Source organism: Pundamilia nyererei, unplaced genomic scaffold (genome assembly GCF_000239375.1).
Source record: "Pundamilia nyererei isolate P.nyererei 1_Seehausen unplaced genomic scaffold, PunNye1.0 scaffold00200, whole genome shotgun sequence".
Taxonomy (NCBI): Eukaryota; Metazoa; Chordata; class Actinopteri; order Cichliformes; family Cichlidae; genus Pundamilia; species Pundamilia nyererei.
In genome coordinates, this window is record NW_005187601.1 from 784453 (window position 1) to 797804 (window position 13352).

The 13352-nt window shown below is 41.6% G+C and overlaps 1 protein-coding gene across 6 annotated transcripts in view; it reads left to right on the forward strand.

Moving 5' to 3' along the window:
• LOC102211069 (serine/threonine-protein kinase BRSK2-like) overlaps positions 1-13352 on the forward strand; it is a 145852-nt gene that overhangs the window by 106678 nt on the left and 25822 nt on the right. For 2 of the 6 annotated variants that reach the window (XM_005747596.2, XM_005747598.1), the window contains exons 7-13: positions 468-536; positions 3368-3514; positions 4314-4345; positions 5012-5176; positions 5412-5509; positions 7894-8047; positions 12090-12149. In XM_005747596.2, coding sequence (XP_005747653.1) covers positions 468-536; positions 3368-3514; positions 4314-4345; positions 5012-5176; positions 5412-5509; positions 7894-8047; positions 12090-12149 — 725 coding nt within the window. The remainder of the gene's footprint in view (positions 1-467; positions 537-3367; positions 3515-4313; positions 4346-5011; positions 5177-5411; positions 5510-7893; positions 8048-12089; positions 12150-13352) is intronic. The other 4 variants (XM_005747595.2, XM_005747599.2, XM_005747597.2 and 1 more) reach the window with 2 other exon arrangements.

Here is a 13352-nt window from a genome sequence, read left to right on the forward strand (position 1 = left end):
ACACACAGGTGCACTCTGTTTAGTCATTAGCACTCATCAGGCAACGTCTATGTGCAACTGACTGCACTCAGACCAAAGGGGCTGAATAATTACGCACACCCCACTTTGCAGTTATTTATTTGTAAAAAATGTTTGGAATCATGTATGATTTTGGTTCTACTTCTCACGTGTGCACCACTTTGTGTTGGTCTTTCACCTGGAATTCCAATAAGATTGATTCATGTTTGTGGCTGTAATGTGACAAAATGTGGAAAAGTTCAAGGGGGCCGAATACTTTTGCAAGCCACTGTATTTCTATAAATCTGGGACTACAAATGATTTTAGATGCTAATTTTATACATTTTTGAGAAATGAGGGCTGCGATTTTTGGTCAGTTAATGTGTTAAGGCCCAGAGCAGCCAGGGTGATGTTTGGGAAACATTTTAGGATGAAGCTCATCTCTGTGTGTGTCTGCATGTGTGCACCAGGGGGAGAAGTATGATGGGAGGAAAGCCGATGCGTGGAGCTGTGGAGTCATCCTGTTTGCACTTTTAGTGGTAAGTGACTTCTCCTACTGCACTGCAATGGCAGAAAATGGCCTGGACATTGTGCTTTTACAGTCATTTTGACACGCGTTTGGCATCTTCATGCAACAGCAGTGAAATTCATAACATTTCCAGACACAACCAAAATATTGAAGAGCTGCAAACATTGCAGAAAAAAGAAGCAAAAAGACAAAACACTGAGATTAAAAACAGCTACAATTGTGTGATAAATGACCATAAAGTATTACTAAGAGATGCGAAATGCCCACAAAGAAACCAAATAGTTTAAATATAATATGTAATGACAAACTGAACAAAAATACAAAAAGGTGCTAAACAAAATCAAAAACTCATGAAGAGGGATGCAAACAACTGTAAAAAGAGGAGCATCGTATCCACGAGGAAGCACAACAGAATCATAACATTAAAATAGTTACATTTTCTAAATCTGGCAACTCCTGATCTGATACAACGTGACAAGGGAAAAAAACCAAAGGGGCGGAGTTAATTCAGCTTTTTCCTTGGCAAAGTATTTATACTGTATACAGCCGGGAGAAAGTAAAAAAGATTGTGAATTACTTCTGGACAAAGTGAATCACCTGATGGGAGCACTCTGCATCCTTTGGTACACCTGGAGTCTGTGGTTTCCACCAGCCAGGATTAAATTAAAGATGCGCTGCTGGAAACACAATGTGTACTGATAAAATATTAAAACCACATTATAAATAAAATGGGTACAGACAGGATGTTCTCCTTTCCTTTGTAACGGGCCTCTTTGTTCTAAATTGTGAATCGACAAATGACCGACTGCAGAAGAATGTTTCCACAACAGAAATCTGTGTTTCATAAGTGACAAAACACGGTGATCGATCATTTAAGGCCAGTCATAGGCTGGTGTGTGCAAATGTGGCTGCTGGTTGCACACATCTACATGCACATTATGTTCCTGTGCCGTAACGACCGTAGCTTTGCCTTTTCAGGAGAACTCTGTGGAATCTCTTGTGTTTGCAGTGACTGTTTATCTCTGCAGGAGATGCTAATAGCACATTTGTGAGTGAGAGTCCACCTCTGACCTTGGTTTGTCTCATTGTTCCCTCTTGCTTGAATGGCTAGCTTAAATGATTCATTATTACTAAATATTATTATACCAGCATATCATATGTATGTGCACGTACAGCCTTGATGCCCTGAATCTAAATGAGACTTTAGTTCTTTAATCACTGTTTTTGTTGAAACTAGTGCTGTCAGCATTAACCTCGTTAAAATGACGTTAACGCCATAACCGCATTAACGCAACAAACCTCCGTTAGCGAGTTAGCACGGATCGCCCCGTGCGTGGGGCTGCACAGTGTTAACGAGCGATCCGCGCTAACCGCCTAACGTAGATTTGTCGCGTTAATGCGGTTATGGCGTTAACGTCATTTTAACAAGGTTAACGCTGACAGTACTAGTTGAAACATGAGAAAATGCAGGTTAGAGAGCTCACTTTGTTTCAAAGGATGCTCAATTTTAAAATGCGGTTAGAGATTCTGTCCGTCCATAAAATAATCAACTTATTCTTGTCAAGCTAATAGATACATTTAGACCCGGACCACGTGTACGAGGCTTTATTATGGTAAATATGGCAGCTTGTATGTAGTTTGGCCATGGGTAAAACTGGGCCTCTGAAAAACTCTGGATTTTGTAAATTCCAGGTTGTGGGAAAATAAAATATTTATGTGGGGAAAATCCAGTTTATCCTAATATTGTTTTTTTCTTTCCCCTACAAAATGATTTGAATATGTCAGCTTTGCTTCGTGCGGACACATCACATACGAAGGCTTTTCATACCAGCAGCTCTGTAACGTGATAGTAGTGAGTAAATGACTGTTTGTTTTGGTGCCGTGTGAACACACGAGTGTTTTATCCTCTTGATGAAGATGGATCACATAACACAGTCATCATGTGAAGATAAATCTCTCCGCTGGTGTTGTTTTGATTACCACGCAGTGTCAGTGACCATCTGGCTTCATCCTGCTTGTTTTTTTTATGAGGAGGAAACGGTATCAGTCATCATGTTATTGAGCGTGCGCCCTAGCTGGAGAGCAGAGGCAGAGCCGGCTGGCTGCAGTACAGAGTGCCTCATCATCACTCACTCTGATGACTGATACCTCTCGCAAAACTGCCTCTGGTCACCTTCTTTGTCAAACGGCAGATTATCTCTCAGGGCACACCTGACAGGCCGGCTACATGACAACAGGCAGATGTCAGCGCTGGGCCATGTGATCTCGTGTTGCTGGTGTGATTTTAATACAGAACTGCTTAAACAAATAAATACAAAGAACCAGGATCTGCTGTGCTCATTTTTAGCTCCATATCTTCATTCTTGGTAGTTTGCATGATTCACAGAGCAATCCACATATTAATAATGATAGTTTATTAATAATTATTGAGTAATTATTTAGGTTGTACCAGGCCTAGAGGCGACATCGCTGCTCATCCACTAACTGAAAGCTACTTTAGCTCCTCCCCCTTTAAGGCTGTCACCACTTTCCTCTGATTGCCTTCTGCTCATCAACCGAAAGCTTAAGTAGCCAGTGGGCGGGGCTTCTGTGCTTCATGTGACCAACTGTAGATATCCACTCTCACTGACATTATGAAGATCTGGGAGTACAGAACAATCTGAAGTGGAGCGTTTACAGCATTGGGAAGACTTTAGACTCCAAAGGAGTATCTACAGCTATGCTGACCTTTATTAAGACCACGTTATTAAAAAGTAACCACCACTACAACAGGATGTATAACAGAAAATAAGGGATTGAAATGTGTAAATGTTTAGACGTTACCATTGTGCCTTTTCTCAGGGTGCTCTTCCTTTTGATGACGACAACCTGAGAAACCTGCTGGAGAAGGTGAAGCTGGGAGTTTTCCACATGCCTCACTTTATCCCTCCAGACTGTCAGAACCTTCTGCGTGGCATGATTGAAGTAGACCCCATCAAGAGGCTGACGGTAAGCTGCTGCAGTCTGCCCACGTCACATCACCCCCTGGCCCGATTCGTTATAGACCCGGAGAGGACTGAGGTCCTCCATCAGCGTGACTGTGGTCGCTTTGCATTTTTATGATCTCCGGCTGCTGCCTTAGGAACTACATGCTGCACTTGTGCTAAATTTAGCACATTTGCACTGTGACTGACCTTGCAGCTACTGTTCTTTCCTTTCATCTAAAGCCAAAGATTTGTTTAGAAGACAATCATTGCAAATATAACAAAAGTACTGTTAGATAATCTGCTTTCACTTCATTTTCTTCTGCAGGTTAAGCAGCTGTGTTAGGCATCATACCGCAGCTGATAAATCTGTAACTCAAGAGTAAGAACAGCATAAAAGTGTAAAACTAAATCAAACACCAAAGAAATGATAAACAAGTCACAGAGAAACTATTTTTAAAAACTAGTTTTATAAAGAAGATTCGAAAGAAAAGGCTTTTAAACTTTTACCTCCCTTCCTGCATCTGTTTCCCTTTATTCCAGCTAAGTCATAGCCTAGGTTTACTTCACTGCAGTTAGCCGGACGGTGGCTGTAGGGTCTGCTCCTGTTCACTGCTCCTGAGCAGGCTGGAAAAAGCTGCAGCGTGCAGTTAACCAGCATGCTCACCAGTGTGCCTCGTTGTGGTGAAGTGGACACTGGATCCTGCAACTTAATGCTGTTTGATAAAAACGCCCATTCCCTGGATCTTCAGAGACCATTGAGCCTGCTCGTCTTTGTCCGTTTCACTTGGAAATCATTCATTAATGTTTATTTGTCCTTACAGTTGGAGCAGATCCAGAAGCATACGTGGTATCTGTGAGTACAGACACTTGAGTTTGTTTTCGTCTGCTTCTGTCTTGGTTCAGTGTGTACGTGCATGTCCGCTTAAAGTGATGTGATGAAAGAAAAACGCCACAGCAGATAATGCAGAATGAAAATAATAAGAGTGTTTTTTGAACTCTCTGATGGAGACCTCTCAGAGAGGAATCGTGTCCATTAGTCCTGAGAGTGAGAGCTGTGTTTGCTCCAACGCTGAGAGGCCAGATCATCAGGATGCTCTAATGCACCTCTGATTTCTAATGGATGTAATATTTCTGGATTTTAAAACTCAAATTATTTTGATTTGAAATCACACAGAGGGTCACACAGTTCAGTAAAACCTTATTTCACTGATTTTTGCCATCTTACTAAACATTTTAGATTGAATTTTTGTGTCACCACCAAAACACCACCACCACCACCAAAACTCTTACTGTGTATAAATGTATCCTCTTATCAAAAGCAAGTCTTGCCAGATTTTTGGCCTGCTTGACAAACCTCTGTGCATCTTTGGTTCGATTACTTTACTACTTACTAACTTTCCACCAAATTTAACTTTTCAAAAGCTTTTTCTGATCATTGAATTTAAGGACTGAGCTTCTCTTTTGTTGGAAAGCTTTAGTGTCTTCACCAGAGCATTTGATTGTGCGGTTTATGTTGCAGAGCTGGAAAGAACGAGCCAGAACCCGAGCAGCCCATCCCCAGGAAGGTGGCCATCAGAACACTTGCTTCGGTCGAAGAGATCGACCCCGACGTCCTGGAGAGCATGCACTCCCTGGGCTGCTTCAGAGACAAGGACAAACTGACCAAAGATCTGCTGTCTGAGGAGTGAGTGACAATCAAGGGACGAGGGAGCAAAAAGTCATTTACAAAACCACACATGAAGCAGATTGAAAGGGTGGGAGGCGCTGAGACGGAGAAGAGAAATATATTAGAGACTGCTTGACAAACTGTCAGCTTGATGAATTATTTCATTTAATATCTTGCGATGATCAACCGTCTTTTTGTTCCAGTCTCAACCGCTGGGTGCTCAGCTCACGGTCATCTCTCTTTGTCTCTACAGGGACAACCAGGAAAAGATGATCTACTTCTTGCTACTGGACCGGAAGGAGAGGTATCCCAGCCACGAGGACCAGAACCTGCCACCACGCAACGAGATCGGTAGGCCAGTCTAACCAATATCTGTCATTGGTCCATACATGAATGCCTCAACGACTATTTGGTGTTTTGCTAATATCTTTGGAACGCATGTTCAACAGCCCCACATGACTGAATTTTAATACCTTTGGTCATCCCCTTAACCCCTAAGGGTTTGGCTCAGCAGGTTTTGTTAACATGCTAAGCATGTTTATACAGTAAATCAAACTAGAGTAAGGCAAATGAAGCAATGAATGTTTTAAATGCCAACATTTTTTTTGATCCCATATGTTTTGATTTTTTTAAATTATTTCATCCAGGATTGCCACAAACCTATTTTACAAAAAATATACATGTTGCTTGATTCCAGTTTTGAACTATCTCTATTACTTTGAAAGCAACTCAAATCTACCAATAACCTGTTGTCTGTCAGTGTCCATGCCAATTTAAACTAGTTTAATTAAGGAGTAGCATTCAGACTCCATCTTATAGAGATTAAGTATTATCTGTATTTCTGTTTGAGTAAGTTCCTACTAATTTTTATTTTAATATTAATATTAATAGAAACTAGCAACTAGCAACTTAAAAAAGGTGTTTATATTTAATTCATTCAGGTTCATCAAAACTGATGGCTATCTGGTCTTTAAGTCTGACGTCATTAGCCATGACGATGTTAGACGTTAGCAGGAAGTTAGCTCGCTAGTTTCCACCTAAACCTCATATAGCATGTTCTGACTGAGAGATTTTGGAAACAAATTCAAACGTACAGCTCTGCTATCACTTCCAACATAAATGAAGACAGAAAACTAAACAGCAGTGACGTTTGTAGGGTTACTGAAGTTGGGCTAGCCTTTATATAATGATGTGCTACGTGGTGGCTAGCAACACAGCTATGTTAGCATAACATTAGCACAGTGAAGCTGGAGGATGAACGCTAACTTTTTTCCACTTGATAAAAGTTAATGTGAAGATTCCTGATGGTTAGAGACAAATGCAATCACATGGCAGGATGCTGTAAATGGACCAAACTTCAGTCAGGAGAACAACTGAGATAATCCATCCACAATACGAAGTTAGTCATTAATATACTGCTGCATGGGCTGGGCTGTAGTAGTTACATGTTAAGGGTTTAAAAACTGAGCTTTCATCAATTTTTGTTGTTACTACTAGTTTAAAAATACGTTTTTGGAAATGACATACATACACACACATTTTTTTTTTTTGCCTGTCCCGTTTGGATCTTTAGCCGTCAGAATTGTTGTCTGAAGGCCAAGAAAGATGCCAAACGGATTTACTTTACCAAGTGGATCATCATGGCCATGCCATATTGGTCCATTTGATTGACCTTTATTATAATTATGTATTTATTTGATTTGATTTTTGGTTGTTACAGATGGGACAGACATGACTGGGGGATAGGACAGGGAGAAAGAATGAAAGAAAGAGAGGGAGAGAAAGAAAAATAGAGGCGAGAAGAGATGGTGAGAAAGGGGGAAGAAAAAAAACAAGAAAAACAAACAAAACACCTGGATCACCTGTATGAAGATAAAAAACCAGAAGAGAAAACAAACAACAAAGAGCAACATAATAAAAACAACACCATCACAATAAACTAGATAACAGTAGATAACAGTAAATACTAAATATTACATGTTATTGTGCAGTACGCAAGATTGACAGCGCACAATGTGCTTTGAGGTAGCAGCCAAGAAAGGTGTAGATTGTGTCTGTGAACACCTGTGTGTACACCTGTGTGGATCAGCACGCTTGTATTCAAAGGGTTTCTCCTTGTAACGATCTGCTAGGGAGTGTCATCAGTATTTTAATGTGTTGAAGTAAAATTTAGCTAATGTTAGCCATTTAGGAAAAAGCTAATCTACCAAATTAAAGCTAAATATATGCTAATACAGTCATGTTTTGACATACTGATTAGCTTTTTAATGTGAAACTGATAATAGCTGCGATACCAAGAAAAGGTATTTTGTGTTTGTTTGCTATCTTCTTTATCCATGAGCGTCTTCCTTCCACAGAAAAAAGTAAGTGGAAAATCCTGACTAAATGTATGTCAAATGACAAAATTTGGTATGCTTGTCCAAATACAGGAACGCATTTTGTTTTCTACTCTGCTCCTTTAAAGTGGTGTCCTAGGTTACATGTAGAGGGGTAAAAAGAGCATAATGAATAGCTTAGGGGGCTGAAGTGTTCTGATAAACTGAACCTTTCAGTTAGTATTTCACCTTTAATTTACTGTTTTATATCAGCTTTATGAGATTCTACCATTTGATAAATATAGAATAACTTGTTATTTTTGTATTCTTCTGACAGTTTTTTGTTTTTTAATGATCACTTTTAATGTTTTTGCCTTTGTCTTTTTCCTTCTCATCTCGGCTCACCCTGGGCCCGCTCAGCAGACCCTCCCAGGAAGCGTGTAGACTCCCCCATGCTGAGCCGTCACGGCAAGCGGAGGCCGGAGAGAAAGTCCATGGAGGTGCTGAGCGTCACAGAGGGAGGGTCTCCTGTACCGGTGCGGCGAGCCATCGACATGGCCACGCACGGACAGAGGTAAAAGACCGAGATTGGCACGTGTGCTCGTGTGCATGGACAAAGATGTTTCTCCAGGTCAATCAAGGCTGTTTGCTGTTGTTTAAAGTGTCATTGATGAGTTTTGAATTGATTATCAGTTATGATAAATAATGCATTTAATCACAGTTTACAGCACTTTATCAAAATTGGACTGGTCTTTTTAAAATATTAATTTCACACGTGTACTGTTTGCCCTCAGTACGACTTTCCTTCAATCTTTCGTTTCACTGAGCTCTGTCAGGTTTACTGGGAAGTCTCTCAAACAGCTGTAAGTCCTTCCATGCTTCAGTGAACTGTGGTTAAATACATGATGCATTATTCTTTCTCTGGTGGTGTCAGACATACAATACACATCACAAAAGGCTTGATGTAATCTCTGGGTTTAGATCTGCCTGAGACTAACGGTGCACTCTTAGCTCTGGCGGAAATTCATCACAGATGTTGAAATGCATGGACCGGTCTCTCAGGTTTGTGCGTGGTGTGGGTAAAGTGTGCATGGAGCATGCAGGACAAGAAGCATCCCGGTTTGAGAAGCTGTGAACTGAAATCCATTTAGCAAGCGGGCGTGCACGAAATCTGTGGATGTTTTTGTAGTCGAGCTGTGACAAAATAATGGAGGAGATTGTAATCCATGTGTTTCCTGCTTCCTAATAACCTTGTATGGACATGGGTGTACACACATATACTGTATGACAAACAGAAAAAAATAGATGATAATGTGAAACCCTACATGACGAGCTGAAGCAACAGCATGTTGTTTACTAGAGGAGTGAGGTATTAGTATGAGACAAACGTTCTAAATCTTCTAAAAACATATATATATAAAAAATATCTTATTAACTTATTATCTGATGGCGTCTGAGAATAATGCGAGTGAGCGGTCTTCATCAGTCCTGGCTCTGCAGCTCCCTCACCAAAACCAGAGTAGGAGTGAGGATCAATGCCATGCTGCAGGAAACGGCAGACGATGTCCAAACTGTATTGTCGTTGTCGGGGGTTTATGTGTGAAAACAAGCTTTCATCAAGCTACCACATTAAATTACTTACTTTATATTCAGATGCAGTAGAAACGATTGATGGAGCATCAATTTAATGGCCCGATGGACTTCTGTAGCCAATGGTTGACACTGTGGTGGCTGTATGTGTTTTTTATATTATCTGTGTATTTAAAAGAGAGCAAGCTAACACATTTAATTCAATATATGCTCTGGATGTGTTTTGAGTAATTTATGGTGTCATAGACGAGGTTAAGTAGAAGGAGCTGAAGATCTTTGTGGTTCTCTTTCATAGCATTCGTTTCCTGTCTCATTATGGGAGTGTCGCTTGTGTGACCTTATCAGAAGCTCAAATGCCTTTATGCCAGCTACGTGATGCCCAGACAGTGGGATAGCTCAGTAGGTAGAGTGTTTGCCCCATGACTGGAAGGTCGGGGGTTCAAATCCACCAAACGGCTACCTTGAGGTACCCTTGAGCAAGTTACCGTCTCTGCACACTGCTCCCAGGCGCTGGATTGGTATCTGCTTCTTCTCGTTTTTAACAGAAGAGTGGAAAGACACCTGTGCTATTGGGTGCTAGCATACAAGCAGTAGCAATACTGTCCTGTGGCTAATGTTGGTGTCAAGTAGCAATCTGGGAAGTAGCAATCTTTTCCCAAAGCAAAGTAGCAACACTTTGCTAGCTTTATCATCAGGTAGCAATACCCTTCGGCGCTAAAGGTTTCTCACATTAGGTAGCAATACCTGTAGAAAAGTACTTTTCACCCCATGCTAGCTGAAGAATAGCAATATTCTCTGGACTTTAGTGAGTTGTAGAGCTCGCTAACATTCACAACTCTCTAGCTAACCATGGCTATGACTGACAACAAAGTTGCAAAACTTTGTCCTTGCAGCAAGTAGATTTCTGCCAGGGATACACACCCGTGTGTGCGGCATGCCTTGGCTTATCGCATGCACGAGCTACCATGACATCCATACACAACTGGATCCAATGCACGGCTTTCACACGCAAACTACTCCGCCGCAGGCTAGCTCACCAGGCTAACCTGTCGGGTGGCGACCCTTTGCTGTGTGAGGCTGCTGCGGCGCAAGGAGAAATTGAAATGCCCAATGATTTGGCCGCAACACCAGGCCCGAGCTGGACAGATGCAGACCCTCACCCCATCGTCACTGCTTTCCCGTCACTGGAGACACATGGAATATGTTAGTTTTTCCCCCATGCTTGAGTCACCCTGGATTGGAGATGGTAACGAGGACAGAGATGAGTCAGGCGACACGGAGCTCCTGCTGTCTGACGATGAGGAGAAAGAGTCCGACTCCTTGGCTAGCATCAGCTTGGTTGAAAAGCCCTCGGCTACCGGTGAGGTTGAAAAATCTGCACTGCCGTCTCCCCTGGACATGCAGGACGTGTGCAAGCGCACAGCTGCTAGGCTCAACATCCCGTGGCACGGCGTGCAAACCGAGGTTGTAAAATCTCGTTTTGATGGTGAGAAATATCCAAAGGCAAAAAAGACGGGAAAGCATGTGTTGCCCGTTTCACCAGAGCTACTTGATGAGATATAAGTGATGGGGAAAGAAAAGACATATAGCGAAAAACACCCCATCGTGGGGAGCTCCCTTCTGGTTTATGAGAGGATGGAAGTGGGACTGTTAATATTGAGCCATCTTCACCTGAAGACATCTATGTCCTCATCACCCCATCCCTCCTCTCCAAGACAGACCGCTTCCAGTCTAGCCGTACAAATAAGTGCTAAAAGGCAGCAGGTCTTTGGGTAAGAGCCCACAACGCCGCCTCTATGCTAATGGCTTACCAAGCCAAGCTAGAAAAGGACATGACAGCTAAATCAGATACCACAGTGTGGGAAGAAATCTGCGTCATAACTCACCACGTCCTCCACCTCCACAAGGTAGCTGTACAGGCTTCTGGGAGAGCCATGGGTCTCATGATTATCCAGGAGCCGACACTCTGGCTCGGGCTCACCAACCTGCTGACTAAGAAAAAAGAGGAGCTCCTCGACACCCCTGTCGCCCCTCAAGGACTCTTCGGCGCGGCTGTTATATCATTGCAGAAGAGATGTGAGGAGAAAAAGAGAGGTGACAAGGCTCTTCTCTAGGGCCTTGTGCCGCTGTGCCTCTACCCAGGTCCTTTTCAGAGCAAGTTCAATGGGACATGTTCCACACAGAAGGCAGAACCCGGGCCGGCGTTCCCGTCACTGGACCTTTCAGAGGGAAACAGCAAAAGATTGCAGTGTTGTTTCACAAGCACGTCTCTCATGCATTCTGGATTAAACTGCGATAATGCAGACGTGCCCGTTGCCTCCGTCGCAGGTGAGGAAGGTGACAGGACACCGGGATGGCGAATGTTGGCAACCACAATAGTGCAGCCTGCGTGAGCTTTGAGATCACCTGGTCTGCTGTGTTCTTGTTGTCAGAACATGAAAAACTGTTTCTCTTCATATAAAGCAAATTGTACATTTGCAGTATATATTTTTCTTGTTCAAAAAACATATTCTAAATGCTGACATATGCTATGCTGGAGTTTTCATACAAATTGTTGTACGCTGCTCTGCTCGTGATGAGCTGCACTCAGCAGGTGCTGTCTGATTTGTTACACTTCAGCAGCTTTAACAGCCAGAAAGCCCGCGCGTCTGGCTGCGTTCTCCTATTTCTGAGGATGATTCAGACAATAAAGCTGAACATTACAACTTGTAAAAATGTTTCAGAGGTGCAAAAATACAGAAACTGATTGTTTACGGTAAGGGAGTGTGTTGAATGTCCCACTGACTCCAGCATGATCCATGAATGTGTGTCTCCTCTTAATTTTTGTTCTCGATCTCTGCATGTATTTGAGGTTTTTTAGTTCTTGGGTTCTTGGTAATTTTTGTCTTGTTTTGTTTTAGTTTCACAGTAATAAATTAGTTTCAAGATTTATTTTTTAACAGGCTCGCATGTTGCACATTAGGTTTTCCCTTGCTTGACTGCCTTTCTGTCTATCTCTTGATTTTTCTTTTCTGCCCCCTTTTTAGCAAATCTGTTTTCAGTAAGAGCTTGGATATCACAAACGCTAACTGCAGCAAGGAGGAAAGGTATTGGATTTCTGAGTTTCTGTGTTGTTGTCTGTGTTATTTTCTTCCCACTCGTCTTTTCTTATTGCTTGCGAAAGTTCGTCGCACCTTTGTCTTTCACTTTTAGATGTAGCATGTGGTTCATCATAGAAAAGTTTATTTACCTTTTGTTATGAAAATCTGTCTGTGGCCCCTCAAATATTTGTCATTGCTTTTGCATCATTTTTACATTAATTGATCATCTAAAAAACCCACATTGTGACCAAAGCAACGGCACAGCAACAAGATATTCTCTTTACTAACAAATCACTTCAGACGCTCAATAAAAATACGACATTAAGAAAAACAAAAACATCCCCAAAAAGAAACACAATCAACATTTCTAACAGCTAATGTCAATAATATTTTATTTTCTGGACAAAGATGGAGAAAGTCTTATTTTGTCATTAGTGGATTGAAATCTCTGGCGACAGGCGAGCATCATTTCTCTCAGCGCCGTCGTTGGCTCCGTTTTTTACTACCTTTGAACTGAAGGAACAGAAAACTGAAGATTTTGAAGGATGATATTTATGTAATAAGTTTGGGTCTCTGGAGAGTGACATCACTTATAAATGCATTGGTCCAAATAAAGGTAAGGCAGTGACTCGGTGTTACTGCCTTTGACAACATATTTTCCTCATATTTTAATAAATAAAAATCAATTTTATGTTTGGGTAATTGCAACCCTACTTCAAAAAACAGGTTACAAATATTTCCATTACAATCCTGGTGAATAAGTCTAAAATCATTTTGGTGGATCACGTTTACCTTTTCTGTTTTTGTCTAAATGCTGTAGTCAGTTTTCAGCTTTCTTCTTATATGTTCTGACTTCTTTTCATTTTAGGGCCACTGTAGGTGCCCCTTATTTACTGTAAATGAATCCGTCTGTGTGAAGAGTGCCTGGACAACAACAACTTTTACATGATGTTAGATAGGGCTGTGCGATATGACCAAAGTCTCATATCCCGATATAAGACATCTATCGTCCCGATAACGATATAAATCACAGAAATGTAACATTTTCTGTAAATTCTGTGAATCTCGTCTTGTGTGAAGTGTTTCCAGCTGCGCGTCATGTAGCTGGAGTCGAGTGTTTTAACCGATGCATGAAACGATACATTTTTAGACATAAGTTGTAACGGCGCCGTTTTCTTTGTGAGTATTTATTACACGGCGTGCTGCGGG